The following is a 15,591-nucleotide window of genomic DNA, read 5'->3' as shown; positions in this document are numbered from 1 at the left end:
TCACGAGAATGGGCCAAGAATGACATTAGAGAGGGTGAGGGTAAAAAAGGAGGAAGATCCGAGGACCCATAAGAGAGAGGGAGCTAGGGCGAGAAAGAGGAGTGAGAGAAAAGGAGGTGAGAGGGGCTGAAATCACAGAAACTCGTGACATAGAAAGGGAAGAAGGAGAAGAGCTAGAAGAGGGAAAGATGCAGGTGGGAGGGCACCCAGTTGTAGAAAACTGTGACAATGCCAGCGGTATCAAGGGTAGGGCTTAAGGCGCCAGATCCAACGGCCAAAGCAAAGAAAGGGGCAGCATTCTTGGGATTCATAGGATCCACATGAGAGAGACACACAGTAGAGGATGAAAAAGGGTTAGAAATAGCAGTGACAGGAGAGACAGACAGAGAGGAGAGAATCAAGGGTTTCCTCAGTGGTCACATCTAAGAATCAGTTCTGACTAGCGAGAGGGTTCTGCTGAGGATTACAAGATTTCCAGTGGTATAGTTGCAGAGGTCTTCCTTGATCACAAGCAAGGGAGGCTTAACCGCAATGGCAAGACGGGTCAAACAAACTAGTAGTTCAGTAAAAGAGGGTTGATGATAAGTAGGAGGTGTTTAGACCTTTACACAAGAGAGGTGGCCCAATGTTTTACAGGACAAACAATGAGGAGGCACCCAATTGTATTTGTACCTCACATCTTTGTTTGAAGCAGTACTCATTTTCCTCCTTGATGAAATTAAGGGAGAGGAGTCTCAACTGAGATTTCAATACATACGCAAGCAAAGGAAAGCCAGTCTTTGAATTTGGTTTTTGCAGAAAAAAAGAGGGGGGGGGCAGAGTGGAGTCGACTAAACTCATCCCCTCAATGTACCAATAGTGAAGAGGTAAGCCCAGGATTGGAACCCAGAGAGGAAGGGTAAAGTGGTTCTCTCAAGTTAGTTGAAGCTTCTGATGCCATTTCCTGAGGAAAAACGATCTTTTCTGACCATCCATGGCCCTCCTTAAATGGCCTACTGCAAATCTTCATCATCAGAAAATTTGAAAAAATCGAGCAGGAGGGTTTCTAAAGAACCTACGGTCTTCCATTGCTTGCCTGGTAAGATTGTACAATGTGGAAAGGAGGGCGAGAACATAAGAAGTGTTCCATGGGATACTTACTCCAGTTGAAGGCTTCTTCGTCAAGAAAACCAACAGGACAGAAGGCTGATCAGGCTGTCAGCAATAGTCGAGGGGATCAATCACAGTGAGAACCCATTTCTAGGGGTCTGAGCAGGAAAGAGAGGGCCAGAAGGTGGAGAGGAGGCCAGAAAGGAGGTCTCCAGAGGTAGAAGAGGAGGAAGGGTAGGGGGTAGCAACACACTTCCTCCAAGTGTAACTTTTGTAGGTTATGATAAAGAAACACTATTTTTAGGTCATAACCAACACTTGCAGGAAAAAGAAAGAAAAAGAAGTTGTGCAAAGACATGATGTTTTGTGCATCAGTTTAGTTTTGTTAACCCCATTTACAATCTTGAGACACAGCAGCTGATTCAAGTTTTCAAGGGATGAATCAAGCGAAGCTGACGAAAATACCACTTGAAGATACAGTATCATTGGGTAGTCTCCCACATGCAACACTTTATAGTTTCAGAAAATGAACAACAATATCTGGATGTTTATTGAGGAAACAACTCTAGAAATAGTTCCTTACATACCGTGTAGACAAACACAGCAGTAGGAAGACTGCTCTCTCGATAGTTATGCGGTATGAAAGGTGATATTTGACGACAGGATATCTTCAATTCTGGATCTGGTTCACCTGGATATAAGATTACCACCATCAAAGAACTTCTCTCAAGCTGGATTCCAATACTATTAAGTCTCAAGAAAATAGAAAAATATGGTTTATAAAAATTACCATCATATATTGTCCATGCCCTGGGAAATAGAGCATGATATGTAGAATGTTGACCGCTCAAGTTCCAACCCCATGATGAAATACCCTTATCACAATATTTCCTAAAAGAAGATGAAAACAAAAATTTTATGTATCGAATCACCACATAGTTGACCCATAAATTGAAAATGTGTAATACATGAATGCACATATTTGTCTAAAAGTTTAACTGTACATTCAAAATTTAAGACAAGTAGCGGCAGGCCTTTGCACAACGGTTGGTAGACCAAGTTGTAGCCCCAAGGTCAAGGGATCGACAGACGTGGAAAGCTTTGGCACCGAGTTAGCGCTTTTACTCAAAATTTAAGACCATACTAGAAACATTTTAACAGAGTATGACATTCAGATGCATCCACTTACAAATAAATGGTGTACGCATATAGCAAGCACCATTGTAATGGAGTATGACAATCAGGATCGACACAACAAAGAAAATGTGAAATAAGCTTGTATGTATCATGAATGTTAATATGCACATGCTAAGAGAATGCATGTTAGATAGAAGAAACATAGAGATACATTAATGATTAAAAGAGGCCAATCAACTTTTCCTATGGTAATCATTGCACAAGGCTGGAGCAACTGAATCGTCTGCGGAGGTCATAATGTACACAGCTTTACCCTTGCTTTCGCATAGCAGCTGTTTCCACAAAAACCTGTGACCACTTGGCAATAATGAAGCAACCTTTGCAGTTAGACCAAGGCCATCTCTCATCTATGATTTAAAATTTAAATTGGCAGGCCCATCCCTAACTATGGGCATACTGGTGGTGCCACTTCTGTGTGTTTGTCTGTGTGTTTTGGCGAGAAGGGAAATGTTGAGGTGCATGGGTATGTAAAAGCTCAATAAGAGCCTGATATAACAATAGTTCCTATTGCACAGTACATAGAATGAATCGTCCAATTATTTTGTGGGTCCCAAATTGGGCATTATGTTGCCTACATGTCAGACAAGCATTTCTATGAAAGGCCTTCTTTCCTGTTTATACCTTTAAGAGAATCATCACTCTCCATCTTTAATAACATCAATAATTCCGGTTAATTGGAATAATTATGCAACTTAGGACCCCTATATGATAACTCACCAAGTGTTTCTGCTTCAAGAAACACCAGAAACGGCTCTAAGTGTTTCAGGAAGCAGAAACACTTTTTCAGGCATTTGATAGAACTTGCTTCTCGAAGTAGAAACAACACCCGTAAGCATTAAAATCTGTTTCTTGAAACAAATTTGGAAATTGTAATAAAATTTATGAAATTTGCATTGTTATGTTTAGAGTGCCAAATTCCAAAAAATCCCTTCTAAAACTGTTTCACTTAAACCCAACTCGCATCCAATTTTTGCTTCAAGAAACAAAGTTGTTGCATCGAAAGTGTTTCTCAAATAAAAGTTTTTCTTAAAATTTCAATTTATGTTACAAAAATCATGCGAAACAAAACAGTTTTCGGCCGATTTTTCTGCTTCTCGAAGCAAGGAATACCAGAAACATCAGTGTTTGTTTCTTGCCTCTTTTCTTTTTTCCTCCTTCATTTTCTTAGCATGTATGGTATTATGATATTATTCACAAACCAAGAAAGATCCAACAGTTCGGATTAGCCAAGTGAAACAAACAAATGCCTCAAATATATTACCAATGCTGCCAACCCAAGCAACACACTGATCTAAATAGTCATTAACAAGTCATATAAGAAATTTCGATAATGAACAAATACAAGGCAAGAAAAAAAAACCTGAATAAAACAAGAAGGAGATGATCAAGGGAGGAGAGAGAAGGATATGCAGCTCTCAGCAGGCAAGAGCTTACAACTATAAAAATATTTCATACAAATCTGTCCAAAGAGTTGTAAACATGTGTTTAAAAGTTATTCAATTCTTCTTACCCATTGGATCCGATGTTTTGAGGACTAAATTTTAATCGTGTATTTCCTTCACGGAATCTGAATGGTTTGTCACATTCAAAAGTTATTCAATTTTCTTATCCATTGGATCCGATGTTCGAGGACCAAATTTTATCATACGTTTCCTTCACGGAATCTGAATGGCTGTCACATTCCCCTTTAGTTTCTGATACTAGTAGTTTTATTTTCTCATATGGACCTTATAAAGCACTGGAAACTGATGTTTTCAGCTCACTTTTATCAAAGGTACCGGGATTTGACTGAATCTGGTGTAGTTTCCTTTGTTGATGATTTCTTCTCCTCTAATGGAACTTTACCAAATGGTCTAAACCATACTTTGATTTGTCTCATCCTTAAATTAGAGAAGCTAAACCAGGTTATTGAGTGCAGAAAAATCAACTTGTGCAAATTGTCCTATAAAGTTTTTGCTAAAGTTTTGGTAAACCAGTTGAAATCCTTTCTACTTCATTTTAACTCTCCCTAGGAAGGGGCTTCTATCTTGGGGAGACTATTTTTATATAATATTACCATTGTGCATGAAACTTTTCATTTTTACGAGGAAAAAGAAAAATGGACAGCTAGGTTTTGTTGCTATCAAGCTTGACTCTTCTAAAGCCTACAACCGGGTAAACTCTTAGGGTTTGGGGATAGTTGGGTTTCTCTGACCTTGAAGCTTATTCCCACAAGTTCTTCCTTAATCAAACTTGAGGGCAGCCTGTATGATTTTTTTACTGTCTCGGGCTATTTGTCAGGGTTGTCCACTTGGTCCCTGTTAGTTTCGGTGTAATGGAAGCTTTGGCCTGACTACTTGGAGCTTACCACAATTTAGACGGTTTCAGGGGAATAAAATTTGCCCATCATGCTCCAATAATATTCACCCATTCTTCGCAGAGGATGCACTTGTTCTTTGCCAGACCACACAGAACACTATTAAAGCTACAGTGGATCTCTTTCTTTGATTTATCAGGGCAAGATATTAATTTTGATAAAAGTGGTCTATATTTTATAAATCTCAAATGTCCCTCATATTCGTAAATCTATCTCACAAGTAATGGGCATCTCAGAAATGTTGATTTCCAGCAAGTTTTAAGGTACTCATCTGTTTCCTCCAAAAATATTGAGGAGTGAGGACTAGAGAATATCTATTTATCATAGATAAAGTTTCTTCCAGGCCTGAAAGACTAATTGTTTATCTTTTGCAGGATGACAGGTCTTGATTAAATCTATTCTCCCTTCTATTCCTTCTTTCTACATCAGCTGTTTTAACCTGCCTCTTAACGTGTGACATTTCTTGGATTCATCATCTATGAGATATTGGAATGGTAATGTTGTGAAAAAAGAAATACTTCTATCATCTGTTAGCATAAACTGTGGATTCCTACTCAATTAGGATGGCTTAGGTATTGAAAACCCTAGGATCACAATAAGCCCTACTATGCAAACAGGCATAGCATTCACTAAACAAACCTAGTTCAATCTGAGCTAGGGTTTCAAAGGGAATGTCTTGCTATAAATAAAGAATTTCATTACCAAAAGCCTCAAAAGGGAAAGTATTACCATAATACTAGACCTTTTTACCCAAAAACGATGGCCAAACGAGATTTTGAAGACCTGTTGCTTTCAAAAAGTTGGCTTGGAAGTTGTACTTTTCTGTGGCATGACCCGTGCGTCCCCCTGCCTTTGTTTCTCATTTTCTTTGTAATCATTTGACTTCTAATTTTACTAACCCTCTAATCTCTGATTTGAAAAATCCTAACGTTTGGAATAGTAAAGGGGTCGATCAGCTATTACCTTTCCCTCTACTGCACAGAATTGGTCTTATTAGTATCTACTAATGTCCTATTCTTGGTGGTTTTTCTCATCGTGGGATGGTAAGTTTCCACTAAAAACCTTGTTCCATTCCTTAATACTGCTACCACTGAAAAAAAGGAGGTCAAGCATTGGGGGAGTTGTCTCTGGAAGATAAAAAAATTTACCCAGATTTAGAATCTTTCTTCTTTGGCCTTTGTTCGTTTTGGGATTGACAGTTTGAGTTAGACTGGGGCTCTGGAAGAACAGGAGTTGTTATGTCCTTATTGTTCTGAAGCAGAGGAAACTTCTCGCACCTCTTCTCATCATGTGATTGAGCTAAATGTATTTGGGCTTCAAGCTCCTTGAACCTCCTTACTGAGTTTCTCAAGGCCAATTCTCTGCTTGGAGTGTGTACATCCTTTTGTATACATTAAAACATTTGGAAACGGGCATGCTTCCTTGGGTCTCTACAGCTTTTATTCAACTATTATTATGTTTAGTATTGATGTAATAAATTCCTGCTCGGTAGATTCAAGCCTAATCCAGAATCCGTTTTACATACTGTTGGATTTTGCCTAACCCAACTTCAGGTTAAACCACCAACTGCTTCTTGTAGTCTTATCACAGGATTTGTATCGTCTACGTCCAACCTTCTTCTTTTTCCTATGATCCTATCCTTCCGGCCGCTGGATGAAGGCCACATGAACTGTTTAAAACCACACATCCAATTCCGCACATGCATAAAACCACAACCTGAAGTCTTTAAATCCACATCCTTGGAGTTTAAGTTGTGCTTCTATGCATGTGCAAAATCTGATGGTGTGGATTTAAATAGTCCACATGGCCTTCATCAAGCGGCTGGAATGACGAGGAGGACTGGAAGGCTGAACATAGAAAATTTGAATCCCTTATCACAGCTTAGTCCAGATTGAAGGATGCCATTCTCCCCTCACACTTTGGTGGTTGCGGGGATTTCTACGAAGGCTGTGAATCAGGCGGCCTGGTCCTTTTGCTTAGTAGAGAAAGGATTTTGTCACCAACAGTCTGGTATGACACTATCAACAATCTGCTAGGAGCTACTTCACAAAAGTTAAGTGAAGAACTCCTCATGGCAAAGATCCAATGATGGTGGGTGAAAAGATTTGGACAACTAAATTGATGTAACCAGGGGCAAATTGGTCACTTTGCCTTCCTTTTTGGAGTCCAAGTGAGTCTAGTTGAATGTCGAGTAATTTTAGGGATCCAAATCTACTTTTACTTTATTATTTGAGTCCCTGTTTGGGGTTCTAGTTTGAGTAGAAAAATAAAGATGGGATCCTATTTCAAATTGGATTCTTTCTTCAGTTAGGAGTCCTTACAACATAATTCTTCTCTAATTAGTTTCCTGGTTGAATCATAGTCTGAGTGTGAGTTCTATTCCAAATAGAACTTCAAGTTTGTTGAGTCCTATTAGGAAATCCTTCACGTAAAGGCTATAAATAGAGCCACACACTAGTAAACAAACCAAATTTGATGATTAATGAAAATTGTGATTAAAGGATATTCAAGAGAGTGGGAAAGTCAGCAATTGTGTGTGTGCTCATTAATTTCTGCAAAACTCAAACTCTTCAAGCCCCCATCATCACCTACAGCAAGTAAGTTAAACCCTACCCCTGCCCTACCCTTCTTCCCACCTTCCCATCGCGGCCTCAGCTCCCCATCCCCTAACCCTAGATTATGCAGATCTCAACCCCATTCCCCTTTGCAAGCCCCTCTCCCTTCCCCCAATCCTTGCAGCACCCTTCCCTACCCTATTCTCCAATCCTTATCCCTATGGGAAAACCCCTTTCCCAATCCCAGCAATAGTCCTATCCATCCTACCTTGGAGGACTGGATCCCTCCTTCCCCGATACCCTAAGCCCCATATCCTTTTATTTTTCTAATTATCAGGAATTTTCGGTTTCTTCCAAGACCTAAAATTCACGGTCAGATCTACAGTAACCTACCCATTAGATCTGTCCCAAACTTTAGGAACATCATTCCCCTAACCCTAGTGACCTTCCCTCATAGTTTTAGCCCAATCGGATTCCTTTTCTGCCGTAAATATCCAAAAACCCTAGAAACCCTAACCATAACTTTCAAACCCTTCATGCCAAACCTAATTCCTTTTAGGATTACCCTCCCCAACCACTACTTGACCTTCGACTATAACCCTTGCCCTAGCCATTGCCCTAAAAACCCTAAGTTTCAACACCTTAAACACAAAAATGCAGTTCTGAAATTAACTTTACAGCAAGGTTTAGAATTGAATCTCATCAAACCCTAAGTCCCAGTCCTACCCGAACCCTAGCCAACCATTCTAAAACGCTAGAACTTTCAAATCAGCCTTAATCCTTCAACCACAGGGTATAAAACCCTAGATTTACTGCTGTTTGACTTGAATAAGATCCTAAGGGTGAACCCTAGATTTAGGGCTTGCATCAGCTACTAACCCTAGATCTTTGGTCGACATCATAACTTGGATGTGAAGTTTTTGCTACCAGTCCCACTTAGGCCATAGGCCTACTTTTTTGGTACCTACATCATTCTAGGATGTTTAGGGTCTTTTCCATATGATACTCTAATCACTGCAGTGAACACTTCGTACAAAAGCACGCTCTCTTGGCTATACAACAAGAGGATGAAACTGATTATAATCCAAGACAACAACGTGATGGCTCTTGTTTCTAGTAATATCTTCTTTCATTGTTCCCCAAAAAAACAACTACAACAGGAGGGGGGGGGGAGAAGAAAGAAAATCAAATCTATTCAGACTCTAAAATTGGAAAAGGACTGAACTAGAAACTACCTCCATTTGCTGACGACTCTAAAGAGATAAATACAAAAAGGACAGAAAACACAAATATTTTCAATTATCCCTATTCCTAACTGCATCAAGATGTCTCCATGCAGCTGGAGATAGACTGTATTCAATCCATGTTGTAAAACTGAACAGTGGCAATTGGACCTTGAAGCAAGAGCATGCCACTCATGGAAACTCACGTAGCCTTTCACGTTACTGATGACAACAAATACCTTGAAGATCAGTAATAAAACTGGCCTACTTCTACGGGGTGCCGGGATAAAAATGTTCGCCAATTGCTTTGCATATGCCATGGAAAGAAGTAGAGAACTGATTTCATTGCCAGGTGTGAGAACCATACAAGCTACAGGAAAGGTATATATGTCTTTTATTAGCTCTAGAAGGTGTAGGTGTACGGCAGTCGCTGCAATGAGCTGATGCAGAACTGAACGCAAGTGTTACTGACACGGATAAGTGGAAAAGCAAGAAAAGATAAGATCAGAATGATGTATGGATTCTTTTTTCTTTACAGTAGATAATGACGTATTGGATTCAATGGTGGCAGAAACAGTTAATATGACAAGGAAAAATATGGAGATGGAACACTAAATAAATTAAGCGAAACAAGAAGGCTCTAAATGGGCAGGGAAAAGGCAAAAAACACTTGAGGTACTTGGCAAAGCCTTACAGCAAGCAATCATAAGATGATAACCCAAACAATGGATCACAGTCTGCAGACAAGAGGACCATGTCAACAGCAGTAGTTTTCAAGGTAGCTCGAGGCCTTGATATACTTATTCACTTACAAAAATTTGGCCAAAATGGTACAAGATTCATAATTTTGCAATTGCATTGCATGCCATCAATTGTATTAGAATCTATTCGGCTCAATATCTAGAACCATTGATCATCATCTCATCAAGAGGAAAAAATAAATCAAATAGCATTAACTGAAAAAACACAAGATGATCACAAGCAGGTCAATAAGATTTTAGTAAGGTAATGAAACCTTCATGACAAATTGAAATGTGCCTCTTACCCTAGCCCTTCATGCTGTCCAGGTGCTAAAACTGATGCATAGGTTTTATTTCCTCGATCACGGGATATGAAGATCTGCACTACCACAAAGATGCACCATATCACGAAAAGCACTAAAATCTAATTAAATGGTCCAGTAACTTATCCAACAGCCAAACAACAAAGCATGAGATTTTGGAGAAGCACGACAGAAGGTGAGGGTTCTCCACCACTGCAGCAATCCAGGCAGCTGATGCCATTGCCACCACTAGTGCTGATATCACTGTCCCCATTGCCACTTAGCCGGTGCTGCTGTAGCGGTGGCCACTGATGCCAGCAATAGTGTCTTCAATCATTGACCCATCTTGGGCGGCACTGACTTGGTGCTTCAGCTAAAACTTTTGCTATTATTATATATTTTGTACCACCATTATCTTGTCCTACTAGGTGCATAATGTCATATGTATCGAGCCAATACAGACAACACATATTAAGACTTCATATCATACTACACATACCTCATTTTTTCCAAGACAGGGATCTGCATTTTGAATTTTATTTCTATTCAACAAGTAACAATAATTCTGAGCAACAGACACATCATATTTATGTGTATTTTCTTAGGGCAGAGAAGAAGCACAATGCCAACATTTCTCCCAAATTGTATACTGGAACCCCATGACAATGATCACCATAGCAGCCCTCCTCTAAAATGGCCAATCTGTCCCCTCCCCCCAAAAGCAATGAAGTGATATTGGTAGGAAAATTAAAATTAAAACAATATAAAAATATAATATAATGAAGAAGGATATTCACCGAGAACTGATTAGCCATGACAGGAGATGCTTCACGTAGACCAGGAATAATTTGCCATTGCTGGAACTCCCCTCTAAAACCTCTTGATATGCTACCACTCCTGTAACAAGGTATAGGTCCCCACTCAAACCGATAGCACAGATAAAGGTTGACTAAAAGATATCATGTCCCATTCACTAGTTACATACCCCATACCACCAAGCGGAACCCCAAGGGATGCAGAGGGCTTGCAACTTCCCCGTGTGAATGGATCAATAGGTGCTTTCTGCGAAGAGTAAATTCAGCATCATATTTCATAAAAACATGAGTTCCGGAGTTCCTAGTTAGGTCAGACCATTTATCCACCCGTAAACATCTTATGGGTGGAGTTAATCCGACCAGACATAAGGAAAAAAAGTGTTTCATAGAACATATCAACCAAGAACAATGGAGTTACCCTTCCCTGAGAAGCCTCTTCTCTGACATAGGACCAAAGACGAATGCCGAGCCGTACCTGAAATTTTGGTTGCAAAGAGGAGAGGACTAAGGTGGTGAGAACAAGACAGAAGCGACTCACCACAAATTTCAAGATATGCATAATTTTTCCCTCATCACTTAAAATAAGGTGAGGATTAAAAGAAAAAAGAATATCTCACCATCTTTATAGCCTCCACAAATGTGACACTGAATTCCTTGAGTATGTTAGCATGGCTGTTTAGTCTCCTCCTCCATGCTTGTTGTGGTGGGGCAGCACTGTCAAAGTCCAACTAGGACCATAGATAAGCAGAGATTAGTTAAAACAAAGCAAACACACACACAGGGGTATGACCAAACCAAACCCATATTCATTGAGGTCTAGGGTCAGCTTAAACTCAGGGACCAAAATAAACCCTAACTAACTGTTATTAACTGAAATAGATCTCATTTGGAGATCAAAACGTGCTATACAGCTTTTATGGCTTATACTTTAGCGTGAAATGACAAGGAGCAATGTTTAAACCAAATTTACCAGGAGGATGCAATGTTGGTCTTGAATGAGAAGCAGCAACTCTTTGCAAACCAAAAGTCTTAAGGCAGTCAGGATAAAACAAAAGGGGTTTCAATTCTCCTCAAGTTCTGAGCAGCAAGGCTTTTGTGGTTAAAATTGATATTGGCTTCTGCTCCCCCCTCCCCTCCCCCCTCCCCCTTAGTAGCTTCTTAGAGAGTATCCGAAAATTTTAACTACACGAGAACCAAATAAAATTGCCTAACAAATTCATCCCAAAAGAAAAAATGCCTAACAAAGGCACCTCTGTTGACAACAATAGTCCCACAAAGGGATGTCTGAAAAGCATCCCCTAATTGACCAGAAAAGAAACCATGAAATGAAGGGTCTTATGATAAAAAAGTAAATGCATCATTGCATAAGAATGTCAGTTCATAAATACAAGAAGCAGGAAGAGGGGGTAGGGGAATTGAAGCTTCATATCATTGAAATGAAGTTCACAGAGATAACTTTCAGAATGCAAACTTTTTCTGGATTTCGAAGTAGCAGGAAGCCAGAACTTCCTGAACTACTGATGGGTTACTGTGTTTTACGGGTGCATTATCTAATTAATAAACTAAGACCATCCACCAGTGCATTTCAGGGAAACTCTTTCCATCAGTAGTAATTTTTGGATGGTTGGTAGACATCCATACTTCCATCTCCTAGTAATTTTGCTTCAGTCTCTTTTAATCCACCTTAATTTTTGAAAGAATGATGATAACAACGATAAAACGGCTATTTAACTACATCATACAGATGTTATAAGCCAATAACAGAAGAACGCCAATAAATCAGATGACACATGTTAAATTCAGAAAATTTAAACCCAGTGAAGAGCTCACCAATTGTAAGGTCGACTTGCTGACATACTCTTCGGGAGGCCATGAATGCTTTCTACAGCTGAAGATGTTTGCGGTAACCATGGTGAATCAATTCTATCCCACCGAGAGTACCCAAACAAAACTCCGAAACTTCTTCAACTGAAAGTTCTGACGATCATAAATTAAAAAAGCCCCCTCGTGGAAAGATGAGAACAAACTTCACATGAACCCAAAACAGATAATACAAGATCCCACTTTTACAAGATTCCACAAGTTTGCTTCACTTCTAAACCAACATATAGATATCCGACAACTTCAAATCAGCTTTACTTCAGATTATAGATCTTTACTTTCTAAACCTCCCAAAAGGAACACGCTTCCCTCCGATTCCGAAATTCAATAACGTCCAAAACCGTAGAAAAAACAAAGAACCTAACAGAACAAGGAAAAAAGGCTCCTCCGATAATCCAAATCAACAAATGAATCCTTCGTCACTAAAAAAACCAGGACCAAAGCAATTTTTCAACAACTCCAACTCCTCCATAACTCAATCGAAATGCATCCTCTAACTCAAACCAAACCGAATAACGTACGGTCCAATCGAACCTTAATAACCAAAAACCTCCCCCAAATTTTTTTGTAACAGATCACAAGACGCCAAATTTAAACTGATCAGAAGGAGAAGAATGGAAAACAAGACAGACAACAAATCTCTCGAGAACCGAAACATGAACAAAAGTAGTCTTTACGGATAAGAAAATCGGTGAGTTCTTCGAGACTTGCGTGGCGAATTCCAGCTCCGACGCTTGTACAGAAGAAACGGCAGAGCGATCTCTGCAATCGCCATATGTATCTGCAAATCGTCTTGAATTAATTGCTTAATAGTTATGAATTTGAGAAGACAAATTCTTATTCTTTTCGGTTCCTTTCTTTCTAGAAACGATGAGATGACATGAAAAGAAAAGAAATGAAAAGAAAAACCCCTACGTTTATATTATAAACACTATTTATACGAGTGAGGTGCGAGGTGAGTCTGAGCAGCAACAGCAAAAAGAGCAATTTTTGAGTTGTGATGATCCTATCACTGTTAATTATTACGGAATGCAGACACCAAGAGACGCCGTGCGCGTAATGGCGCTACGCTGTTCATGCCAACGTGTGAAACCTGAACTGTGTCTACCAAAAAAAAGGGAAAAAAAACCTGAACTGTGGCGTCCGTTGGCCTAATGGGCTTCTAGTACACTTTTGACTCTACTGTGAGTTTACTATAATACCCTTCTCTTTCAGGATGATTGGATTTACTGGAATACCCTCTACTGCTATAAGCTTGGATTTTCTTTTTATTATTATTTTTTAAAGGGATAATTACTGTATTTTAGTATAAATATTATTTTATTTCATGATACCGCTATGATTTATTTAAAAACTTCAAAATAATTCTATAATTTTATATTACAATACAATAATAAGTCTTGTTCCAACTAAATGGGGTCGGCTACATGAATTCTTGCCTTCCAATTAGTTATATTCTAGACCATGCTAGATAAAAGGCATAAGCTATAAATATCATTTCTCTAAACTTCTTCTAAGGTTATCTTAGGTCTACCCTTAACTTTTTTAGTTCTTTCAATATGGATTATATCACTTCTCCGTACAGGGCATTTATAAATCTCCATTGAACATGGTCGTGCCACCTCAAATGACTTTTTCGAAACTTATCACTTATGGGAGCAACTCCCAGACCAACTCTAATATGATCATTTTTTATCTTATCCATCCTAATTTTGCCACTCATCCATCTTAGCATCTTCATTTAAGTTACACTGAGTTTATCTATGATTTTATATTATTTTAATATTTTTACGCTTTATTTTAAATTACAATTACCATTCTTAGCAATTAAAGAAAGATTTAAAACTAAACTTAAAGTGCTAAACCGTTTTCTTCTCTTGTCAAAATAAAAGGAAAAAAAATTAAATCAATATGCTGCGTGTTGAGTTATTGTAAGGGGAAGAGGCCGATAAGTATGTTGTTTCCCTCTTGCTAGTCTCCCCATCATTTTATTTTCTTCGACTGTCTTTCTCCTCTCTCTTCATTTTTTTTAGGGGAATTGGGGGGTAATGCATATATATAATTTTTTTTTCTTTCAAAATGAGAACAACATCATCTTTTGGCTTCTTAATAATATAAGAGCAAACTAGATATTAAACATCAAATCATAATGATCAATTAACACTGTTGGAAGTGAGGGCAATAGTAATTTTATGAAGAATATGATTTAGTAATTAAATTGTAATTTAAAAAGCAATGGTAATGAAGAAAATAAGATGATGGGGGAGCCTGGCGAGAGACAATACACTTAATAGCCTCTTCCACTTACAATAACTCAATATACAACATACTTAAAAGTTGGTTTAATTTTTTTCTTTTACCTTGATAAGGGTAGGGGTGTAAATGGATCGGATTCGGATCAGATAGTGGTGATACCATAACCGCATTCTATTATATTTGGATGAATTCGGATAATATCCTATCGATTTTCGGACAGATTCAGTTGGATTTCGGATGATAATCAGATAGTTATTTTCTTAAATAGATTCTTCTAAATAGGCATGAATATAGATCAAATACAAGTTTTCGACTTCCAATTTACATTTTCACCATTTTATTTGTGAAGCTATGTTTGAAATTTTAAGAATTTAGCAACTTTGGTAGCTATTTTGATAGAAAATCTAGAAAAAAAATATGTAGTCACATATCATAGATAAAAAAAGTTATAAAAATAAGAAAAATAAAATTAAATAAATAACTTTATCGGATGGATCATAATCGGTAAAAAAGGGATATACCATATCCGCATCTTATTAGTAATCGGACAGATACTCTTAAACGGATGCGGAAACAGATTTCAGCTATCCATTTATACCCCTACATAAGGGAAGAAGATAGGTTTTGCATTTTAGGTTTAGGGTTATTTTTTCTTAATTGCTAAGGATAATAATGTAATTTAAATAAAGCATAAAAAGCACTATAAAATCATAAAGTTATTTTGACTTTTTTGAATAAATCAACGATTGCCACATCATCACTCAGTTAATGGAACTTAATGGTGGAATGCATTAGTAATTACAAGCAATATACAAGATTAGATTAGTAATTTTCAAATCAAGAAAGTATAAAGAATCAAATAATAATTATGCTATATTATAAGGTAACAGTAATTATCTCTTGTAGCAGTCGAGGGTACTCCAGTAAATACAGTCATTCACAAAAAGATGAATGTCGGTTTTCGGTCCAACGGTTTTAAATTTTTATGATGAGATCCTGGATCTACGGTCTTGAATACATCGTTTGACGACTCCAATGGTGCAGATCGTTTTGAACGTCACACCGTTAACTTGTGAAGACTCCAAAGTATTCGGGAATGGCTTCAAATGATTCCGTTATATGATAAAGATCCCAAATTGATGGTCGTGAACTCAGATTTTAATTTAGCATATCATTG

General features: G+C 38.2%; 1 protein-coding gene across 4 annotated transcripts in view; it reads right to left on the bottom strand.

Annotated features, from left to right (window-relative positions):
- LOC149022939 (Beta-glucosidase, GBA2 type family protein) overlaps positions 1 to 13,276 on the bottom strand; it is a 31,672-nt gene extending 18,396 nt beyond the window's left edge. For 3 of the 4 annotated variants that reach the window (XR_016172486.1, XR_016172487.1, XM_089150820.1), the window contains exons 1-8: positions 12,108 to 13,067; positions 10,895 to 11,005; positions 10,696 to 10,752; positions 10,448 to 10,524; positions 10,260 to 10,359; positions 9,466 to 9,539; positions 1,880 to 1,980; positions 1,677 to 1,780 (exon numbers count right to left, since the gene is read on the bottom strand). Coding sequence is in view for 2 of the 4 variants with exons in the window: in XM_089150820.1 (XP_089006946.1) it covers positions 1,677 to 1,780; positions 1,880 to 1,980; positions 9,466 to 9,539; positions 10,260 to 10,359; positions 10,448 to 10,524; positions 10,696 to 10,752; positions 10,895 to 11,005; positions 12,108 to 12,188 (705 nt within the window). In the remaining 2 variants the exon portion in view is untranslated. The other variant, XM_089150821.1, reaches the window with a different exon arrangement.
- Positions 13,277 to 15,591: the final 2,315 nt, after the last annotated feature.

Source organism: Hakea prostrata, chromosome 3 (genome assembly GCF_041222555.1).
Source record: "Hakea prostrata isolate BN-2017 chromosome 3, UWA_Hpros_2, whole genome shotgun sequence".
NCBI classification, from domain to species: Eukaryota; Viridiplantae; Streptophyta; class Magnoliopsida; order Proteales; family Proteaceae; genus Hakea; species Hakea prostrata.
This window is presented reverse-complemented; position numbering and strand designations above follow the sequence as displayed.